The sequence below is a fragment of the Mauremys reevesii genome, linkage group 9 (genome assembly GCF_016161935.1).
Source record: "Mauremys reevesii isolate NIE-2019 linkage group 9, ASM1616193v1, whole genome shotgun sequence".
NCBI classification, from domain to species: Eukaryota; Metazoa; Chordata; order Testudines; family Geoemydidae; genus Mauremys; species Mauremys reevesii.
The window spans coordinates 69,007,895-69,017,666 of record NC_052631.1 but is presented as its reverse complement, the minus strand read 5'-3'; the positions used below and the strand labels follow the sequence as shown (position 1 = coordinate 69,017,666).

The following is a 9,772-nucleotide window of genomic DNA, read 5'->3' as shown; positions in this document are numbered from 1 at the left end:
TAAACTCAGCAGCAGCTGCTTCTTGTGCCTCCACCACACTCTTCTCTGATCTACGCTTTTCTTCAGGAATGTGCTTGGTTACATCCATTTGAGATGGGAGATATGGATGCTGCAGTAGCTGCCAGGTCACCTGCACTCTGACTAACTGGAAGATCAGGCATCTCCTCACCACTCACATCATCACTGGGGCCGGAAGGCTCACGGTGAACATTTGTGTCTATGTATCTCAGGAGAGCTCCTTCCTGCTTAGATAGAAAAGCTTCCTTTGCTTTCTTTCTTTTTCTGAATGCTGCCCCAGAGGGGCGTTTTCTTCTTTCACTCATGACTGCTGTTCTGTGCCAGCTAGAGTGGCTCTCAACACTCAGTTGAAGGGGACAAATAAGCAGGCTGGTAGCAGGGCCTGAGTGAGGGAAGATATCAGCATCTTAAGGGCCTAACTGGCTCCTATTATGTCAGGTGTCTGCCTGTTCTCCTCAAGCGGGTTCAGGGAAGCAGCAGGAAACAGGAAGCTCCCTAAGAAGCTGGTGTGAATCAGTCCAGGCTCCTGGGGGTGCTGGAGAGGTACATAAGAGGCGCCTCCTCCTCTCTCTCCCTGCAGCTCCTGCTGCTTTCTGTTATTCCCTCTCACCTTTTCTCCTGCCTGCCTGTCACGTCTCTTGTGCCCTCCTTCCTCCAGCACAGCACTCCACCAGCTCTGTGCATCTAGAGCAGGGAGAATACATATGCACCAGCACCAGACACATTTTCTACACTCTGGGTCCTAGTGGTGCCCACCCACAGTCTGGCACCTGAGGCTGCCACCTCAGTTTGCCTCATGGTAAGGCCAGCCCGGGGAATGAATATCTGTGATTTCAGCTACAGAGTTCTTCCAAACATTTCACAGTGACGGTGCAATGTGGTGTTAAATTTCAAATGACATATTCCACATCACCTTTTAAATAAGTATCACTCACCACACTGGTGAGTATGTCATGCCCGACAAGAGTCGCTGACACAGAGTAACAAACCACTAGTGGGCCTCTGTGTCAAACATGGGTAGGTCTTCAGTGCCGTTAACCCCCCACCCATCCACACACAAACCCACCCACTTTGCAGTGAGGGTGCAGAATAAACGATTCCAGTGCTGATAGGCCTCCAGTGTCTTCCCACAAATCCCCTGGTGCGCCCAGAAGGAGAGTGCGTGGAGTTCTCCCACAATCCCCTGGGAAGGAATTAGAGTGGTTCAGCGTACTGCAGCAGACAGAACCACGGGCTGTGCCTCCAGAAGCCAGAGCAACACAAACGGGAGTGCGCAGCACCAGTGGGGACACAATTTGGGAGGGAGTTGCCATGTGGCTGCTGCCAGCCAGGCTAGGTCAACTTGGGTGCCAGTCACCTGAGCTAGCGCTTTGAAGACATACAAGGGTGAAATACAGCTATAGCCGCAGGCTGTGTGTCAGCTGGACACGTGATCAATAGCACGTGCCCTTGCCTAGCACCATTTGATCATGCAGACAAAGGTTGTTGTGATGCCTCTTCTCCAGGGCTCTGGTGGGGGTTAGGACTGGCTGGAAAACAAGACTTCCACTGTGTGAGAAACAGAGTCACCAGGCAGAGCAGGGATTCAAACCTGGGCTTCCCACACCCCCAGTGATTGCGCTACACACAGAGCTGTTGGCTAGTCTGGGCTGGGGGGAGGGGGAGAAATGGGTTCTCACCCCAACGCCAGCCTGGACTTGAAGAACGTTCTTGAGGAAAGTTGTGGAAACGTGCGTGTTTGGCTTAAAACCACGTTTCTGCTTTGCCACACCAGCATTTTCCAATAGAAACACGTTGGCAAAGAATCCCTGACCAGCTCTAGCGGAGATAGGAGTAGGGTGAGCAGGGGGCAGGGAGGCTGCGCACAGTAGCCTTATCTGCCAACTTCCTGACTTGTGGGCTTTAAATCTCAGCCCAGGAGAGCCTGTTAGTGCATCTGTGGTTGCAGTTGTGCTCCTGCTTTGACCCTGTGGTATTAATGTGTTGACACCTTTCTCCTCACCCCCTACTCCCCCGCCCACACACTTTGGACAAGATCTCGCAGTAGTTTTAATGGTGTGTGGTGGGAGGGAGTTGATTCACTTATATCTGAGGAGCACAAAAGAGCTGAAGGGACTTTGCTCAGGTTTACTGAATTTTTTACCTAAGTTCCAGTGGAGACCAAGCATGGAAAGCTTGATCTGAAAAGGCACAGGATCATGAGCTTGTGAAAACGGACTTTAACTGAAGCCATTTTACCATCTGAGCTACAGTATTTACACTGCAGCCAACGTTGCGAGATAAAGCCAGGGTGAGATGTACTGTCAATAGGAGCACTGCACATGCAGCGAGAAAACACCCCTGGAAGGGGTCACAGCTGAGGGTCTACAGGGCATTTGCTATAACCAGTGCTCAAGACTCAGTGAATTGGTTCAATGACCCCACATTTGGGAAGTGCAGGGGCTCATTTCACTGCAGCTGTAGCAGCCACCAGCCAGTCACTGCTATTTCAGGAGGGTGAAGTCATCCTCCTGTACACATGTGCTTACAGCACGTCACATGATCTCACCGCTAAACTCCTGCTGTTGCTTATACACATCATCCCAGCCCAGACAGACTCAGCCCGGGGAACCGTTACAGAGTTCCATGGCTGAAGTATGCCACATTGACTCAGCTGGGGCTGAACCTAGCAACTTTGCTTGCACTGTGGTGGGTTCACCGCAATTAGTTACTGACAAACGGCCACACTCCTGCACTGAGGTGCTGCATCTTGCAGCTGGTTTTGAGCTTCATTGCTTTGCAAAGGTGTCAATTGTATACGAGCTTCTCCTCTAGACAGACAGTACGGAAAACTTCCCAGCTTGCTTCCTATGTCAGGGTATAGGGAATTCAGAGGCCGTCACTGGCCTGTGTTGAGATACAGCAAGGGGGGCCACCTTGCTATTAGCATCAGCCATCAACTCAAGTATTACAGACAAGTGCACTTAGCACCACATGGAGAAAGAGGAACCTCCCATCACCTGTGTTGAGGCCAGGACAGCTCCTAGCAGTGTGCAGGCTTGGTCCTGGATGTGTCACACAGGCATGTCAGGCGCCCCCATCCCCCTGGTGTATTTTCTCAAGGAGCCAGGGTGGATCTGTTTCGATGGTGGACTAAGCATGCTTCTCTCTTCCCCTCCTGCTTGGGTGGCACATTAGCCCCCCTTGCAGTGGGTTTTGTTATAAAGACACATTTAGAGGCATGGGGCAGTTCACACCTCTCAGGGTGGTTGTTTCTGGCCATCTGCTGGCTCAAGCCAGGTCTACACTACAGCCTTCTGCCATCATGGCTGGATCGGGGGGGGGTGACCCCTGTGTAACACACCTGTGCCTGCACCAAGCCTGGAGTGCCGATACACAGCAGAACTGCACTTCTACTGGGACAGCTTGTTTCCCCTGCGGCGGTGGGGAGAGTCTGGAATAATCCATGGGGGCAAAGCCTTTCAAGGGAGGGCCAGACCCCAGGCAGACATCGCCATGTTGGTTAGTCTCAGGTCACATTTTCCACCCACTGCCCTGCAGCCAGGAGGGTCAGAAGTGGGATCCCAGGCACTGAAGCCTTAGGCCTGGGTCTCTAGTTTTTCTAGGCACTGATCTGGCTCTGGGAAGTGAATCAGCCCTGCCTCCAGCATAGACCTGTCAGGCACAATCCATCACCCACATCCCAGGCAGCTCAAAACCAAAAGGGAAGGGAGAGGCTTATCTGAAAGGGTCTTCAGGAGACAAGCCACCTCCAGCAGGAGCAGATCACTGGCTGGGCTCTGGGTCACACAGAGAATCCAGGGGTTTGTCTAAGGGGCTTTCCTCTTAGGAACTCCTAGGCTGCTGCCTCTTCCTGCTTAAATACCTGCCCTGCTACGCCCAGCTGGAAGCTGGCTGCCTCTAATTGGCAGGCTGAGCAGGGCCTCTGGGGCCTGGCTCCCTTTGCAGAACATTAACCCTTTTCCTCTCTGATTGAGCGTGGGACACATTCACCCCAGCGCTGACACACTCCAGAAGCCTTCTCAGACCCTGGGCTGTCGTTCCATTTGCTTCCTGCCCAGCAGCCTCACTGTGTGCAAGGCTTGTGTCACTTTTGGAGGTGGAGAATTTCCCCCACCCGCTTCAGTGGAGTGACTCCTGAGTTACCCTGGGGGGAGAAAGGAGAATCCGGCCCCTAATTATGTAGTAGTTGCTGCTTTCCCTGGCAGCGGCTGTTCATGCTGCAGGAGCTCAGGGCTGGGCTTTCTCCCTGGGCTTCTGTTTCCCCGCAGGCTGCACGGTGGGGCTCTCCATGGTCAGTAGAAGCAGAGGCCAGTGGGCAGCTCTCAGCACCCAAGTTGCTCCCCCAGAGGACAGAGCAGCCTCCTGCCTCCTTCTGTGCTGCCTGCCCAGCAGCCCCCTTCCTCGCCCGCTCCAGCCCTCTCTGCCCCGGAGCCGCCTGAGAGCGCAGCCAGGGGAAGCGCCGGCCGGCTGGGGGGGCAGCTCGTGTTCCTTCCCGCCCGGGGAACGTTCTGTGCCTGCTGAGAGCCCCTTCCCCCACTCGCCAGGGGTCCCGCACGCTGTCTCCTGCCACAGCCCCACAAGCCAGGCTCTGCAAAGGGGCTGCCTGCCGCCCAAGCTGGTGCCTGCTGCCGCAGGAGCCGCCACTTCAGGGCTGGGTAACAGGCTGCCACTACCCCCCCGCCCGCAGTAACCAGGCTGTTAGTGTCCGGTCACTACGTCTGACCGAACACGCCAGGTTCCCTTTTCAACTGGACTTTCCGGTCAGAAACCGCACACCTGGCAACCCTCATTTCTGATTCTGTGCTAGCGGCTGCGTATTGCTCCCACTGCCAAACGTGGTGCGTGACTCGTATCCCCCTTTTCCAGAGGCGCTTGCAGCCCCACTGAAGCCAATGGCGCTAGGCCGAGTTTCACCCGCAGCGGATCTGGCCTACTCCGCAGTGTTTCTCAAGTACCGTAGCGCAGCCTGGCACTCCGGGCTGGCTGCCAGTGGGCCGCAGACGGCAGGATAGCAGCGGGGAGCTCAGCCCAGCCAGCTCAGTGCGGGGCAGCAGGCATGCAGTGTTTAAAAGGAGAGCAGGGACATTGTACGTGGCAGTTTGGTGGAAGGGGGAAGTCAGGCCTATGTGGATTCAGCAGAGGGTGACCAGATGTCCCGATTTGATAAGGACAGTCCCGATATTTGGGGCTTTTTCTTATATAGGCTCCTATTACCCCCCACCCCCATCCCGATTGTTCACACTTGCTGTCTGGTCACCCTAAGTCAGCATCTTCTAGACTTTTAAGCCAGAAGGGACCATTAGATCATCTGGTCTGACCTGACTAATAGGCAAATCTCATGCAGAGCGGCAGGGGTGGCCCGCAGTGAGTGACTAACAGAGCTGGGAATTAGAGACGCCAGCTCAGGCCTCAGCAGAGCAATAAGTGTTTGTTGTCCTAGGAGGTGGGTGGAACTGCACAGATGCACAATGGCAAGATGGCTGCCATCTGGACTGTGCAGAGCCAGCTGTGTGGGGCCTGCTGAAATGGTCATCTTGATTCACCAGCGTATTACTCCTGCTGGCATGACACATTGGTCAGGGGAGTAGGGCCAGTTATATTCCACCTGCTTTCAGATGGATTCAGAATCCAGACTAAAACGCTGGCTCCTCTGCCCGGTGATCACGTCAAAAGATTTTATTGTGTGGAAGAGAAATTGTTCAGGAAAAGAGACGCAATCTCAGGGGAAAGTGACGCCACTCGGTTCTAAAGATCCTAGTGCCCAGGAGAGTTGAGACAAGTCTGATACGTTTCAAGTCACAGCAGACACGTGCCGGGCTCGGTTTCTCAATTTTTTAATTATTTTTTTGGTTTGTATAAAAGAGCCCATGTTCTAGGAAGATAATTAACATGGGAATTTGTATTTCTTTCCCCCAGCAATTTTCTGGCACAAATCACATTAGATTTGAGAGCAAAAGCCAGAGATGGGGACAAATGGGGAACAGGGGAGAGAAAAAGAAAAAACAGACAAGAGGGAAATTGTCTGCAAAAATACTGGAGTTATCAACTGCTCTTTGGTTTCTATCATTTATAGCCACAAAGATACTGTACATTGAAATGAGACCAAACATTTTCATGTGCCTAGAAGAGAGGCTGGGATGTGGAAGGGAGAGGAGAAGGGTCTTTTCTTATCATCATTCAAATTCATTCTTTGTCTTGGCCATTTCATTCATCTTGAAGGGATTCACTACTTTCTTCTAGAGGGAAGCAAGCTTGCCTGTGTCCATAGCCCGACTTCCGGGAGCTCTCCACGACAGCTCTCCTCCGGCCAAACCGTCCCACGGGTCTGATCCCACGCCCCGTGTACCAGGAAGGGTCGATATCAGGGTCTAGAAGGCAAAGGCCAGGAAGTCTTTAGAACATGAGGCTGAGGACTAATTCTCCTGAGCATGTGTCACAGCCACCTGCTTGGGATGGAGAAGGAGGGACTTCCCGAGCTAAAACCATGGACTGGTCCAGCTGGAGTTAAAGCTCCCAAGCTCTAGGCTGTGATTGCTCATATCCTCTGTGGCTCAGGCCCCGACCTGTAACATACACTTGCCAGTGGTTGCATCTGCCTTGTCATTGCCAGTGGTGAGCAGGTGGTGTGGCCTTCGCTTATTTTAAAATGACAATGTCTTTTGCATAGTAATGAAGGAGGGAAGGGGGTAGCCATACAGAGGAGGGACTGGGTGACTCAGGGCACTGGGAATGGGGTGCAACCCTCTTCCCCTGGCTGGTTCCCGTTGTGCCAGGCCTATGGAGAAGCACAGGACTCGATTCTCCGGGGACTGCCGTCCAGCCCCTTTCACAACCACCGCTGAAAACCAACAGCAGGCACCCTGAGCCACGCAGCGCAAACAGGGCCCTGCCGGGGTGACGGGAACCAAGGGCCACATTCTTGGCTTGGAGCAGATCCTTTGAAATCAGTGGGGCTCCGCTGATTCACAGCCGCTGAGGATCTGGCCCATGTGCTTAGTTCTCTGGCTCTGCAGTGACTCACTTGCTCACATGCGACCTGTGCGTCCTCGCGGCAGTTAGAACATGGGCGTTGTGCTATGAGCACGTGGGGCCCTGTCATCCTGAGACTGCCGACAGCCCGGTGTGTGTATAGGCTGCCCCACCACCAGAGCACCAGGCAACTCCATTGCCCAAGCTAATTCAGGTGGGCTGGGGAGTCAGGAGAGCTGGGTTCTAACCCTGCCTGTCACCTCGAGAAAGTCACCGCCCCAGTGTCTGGTGTGTTTATATTGCAAACTCATTCAGGAAGGGCTGTTACTGCCAGGGGTGTGCCTGGCGCTTAGCACAGAGCGGCCTGATCGCGTCGGGTGCCACCGGGTGCTGCCGTGACACACGTTGTAGGAAGAGATTTGCTGGACAGGCTGATTAAAAACTGCACGTTTTTGAGTTCTGCTGTCTGGAAAGTTCCTCTAGACTTTTCCTGGCTCATGGAATCTGCAACGTGGCTGCCAGGAAAAACTCTGTCGTCCCGGCCTTGTAGGCCTTGCTGGGGAGAACGGCCGGGGGGGGGGGGGAGGGGGGGGGAGAAAGAAGAAAGGTTGTTTTTGTTTTTCTCCTCTCTCTCTCTGAGGACCGTTTTGAAGTCCAGCTCCTGACTGAGCCAGAGAGGAGTGGCTGGGTGGGAGGGAGAGGATGATGGGGGTTGAGAGAGAGGAAGATGAAATGAGAGGGGAGGGGGGGCTAGGGGAGCAAGAGGGGGATTTCTGAGAGAGAAGAAAAAAGCCTATGAAGAAAAGGAGGAGCCAAAGCTCAGCAGCCTCTGCAGCCTCTAGCCTGGCAGTGAGTGACCCGCAGTTGCACACACACAGCAGAGAGGCTGCAGCACAGCGCACAGCACACACAGTGGAGCAGCACAGCCCTGCAGAGGCCTTTTCAAAAACTTTTGCTCCATTTGAACAACCCCACGTGTTTGGGGTCAGGTTGGGACAAGTCCTTACACAGGTGTGTGAGTGTGTGCAAGGAGACCCTGCTCCTGCCATGCCAGGCCCATGCCCGGCTGCGGTCAGTGTGCACGGGGAGGTACAGGGAGGAGGCAGAGCGTCTTGAGCTGCTCTGAGTGCGGGCAGGCTTCATACGCGCACAGCGCTGCTCCTGCACCTCGGCACTACACCCTGTTCAACGCCTGGGCGCTCTGGAGACTCTCCACCCTGTGACTAAACCAGGCTCTGAACATAGGCTACCATGGGAGAGAGACAGGAGAAGCCTCTCTATTAAACACTGACCCTGCCATGCCACCCACTGATACTGTCACCGACCTCCTAGGCTCTTCTGTGCTGGGTCCAATTATCTGGGGAGGGCAGAGATAACGGGGGTGGGGGGCAGCAGAGCCATTTGGGGTGGCTCTGTGCCAGTCTGCACCAGCTGAGGAGCTGGCCTGGCTGCTGCAGTTACAGGGACTTACTCCTGATTTCCATGGATCGCTCGTGGAGTCGGCATTCGGCTTTGGGCAGGGCCAGACAGATGAGCAGCAGGTACATGAAGCAGGCAGCCAGCAGTTTCATTCCCTTCAGCTCCCCCAAGGCTTGTGGCTGGTGCCGTATTTTAGCAAGGTGTGAGTCCAGCCTGCAGAAACAGAGACCAGGAGAGTTAATGAGACGTCATCTTGGGTGGGGGTGGGGTGAGCAAATCAATCCACTCTCTGGAGAGACACCCACTGAATAACAGGAATTACAGCTGTTCCCGGGAAACTGGAGCAAACATGGAAGTGCCAACGTTCTGAAACGGGTTTTTGTTCCAAATTGGACTGAAAAGCTGAAATTTCCCACAAAATAAATCCCAAAAATTTAAATTTGGAACCATTAAAATGTTTTGTTTAGTTAATGTCAAAACAATACACACTATTAAACTATCAATCTTAATTACATTAAAATTAATGGTTTAATATAAAAGTCATAACGAAACGAATCAAAATGAGGAGATTCAAAACGCTGTGTTTTGACTCTATCAAAATGAACCACTTCAACATTATCGAAATGAAACCAGAAAGTCAAAACGGTTCATTGTGGTTCTTTATGCATCCAAAATGTTGTCAGAATTGACACATTCCCGCAAAACAGCTAGACTTTGACAAAACTGCATTTTCCAATGGAAAAAAGGTTCCCCTGAAAGTGTTTTGCCCAGCACCAGTGGGAACGGATGCATGATCAGCATTGTCAACCACACCTTAGCCATTCTAAAGTCATGAGTCAGGTCCCCCCAATCATGAGATGATGATATATATATATATATATATATATATATACACGTTTGTTTTTATTTGCCAGTCTGGTTTCTGAGCTGCTACAGTGCACGTGGGTTATATTTTCAAGCTTTTCTCCTCAGCCAGTAGAGCGAAAAACCATTTTTGATGAAAGCCAAGACTCTCGTGCAATCTCTGGATTCTGAAAACTGGATAAAACATCTCGAGAGTTGGCATCACTCTCAGCAGTGAGTGAGTAGCTGCCTTTTTGGAGCTGCAACTAAACCTGAGACCTAAACTTACCTGTGAAACCACACACAGGTGCACACCTGAGCGTCTCCTCTGTGGGCATGTAACAGGGCGGCTTGCCTGGGTTCTGGAGTCTGGGCTAAGCCAGGCCGGAGTACAAGAGGAGCCTCACCTGAGTGGATGCAGGTGATTTAACATAAGAGGCAGCAGGATGCGGCAGGTGTGTGGCTGGCTGAGAGGGAGGAAGGAGCAGGAGGGCAAGCAAAGGAGCCACAGGGCTGAGAC

The 9,772-nt window shown here is 53.0% G+C and overlaps 1 protein-coding gene across 1 annotated transcript; it reads right to left on the bottom strand.

The window, feature by feature from the left end:
- Positions 1-6,179: 6,179 nt before the first annotated feature.
- Positions 6,180-8,591, bottom strand: LOC120372366 (prolactin-releasing peptide-like). The gene is made up of 2 exons (XM_039489406.1): positions 8,462-8,591; positions 6,180-6,389 (listed from the first exon to the last, which is right to left on the bottom strand). The coding sequence occupies exons 1-2, from the start codon at positions 8,559-8,561 to the stop codon at positions 6,226-6,228; spliced, it is 264 nt and encodes an 87-aa protein (XP_039345340.1). The 5' UTR covers positions 8,562-8,591; the 3' UTR covers positions 6,180-6,225.
- Positions 8,592-9,772: the final 1,181 nt, after the last annotated feature.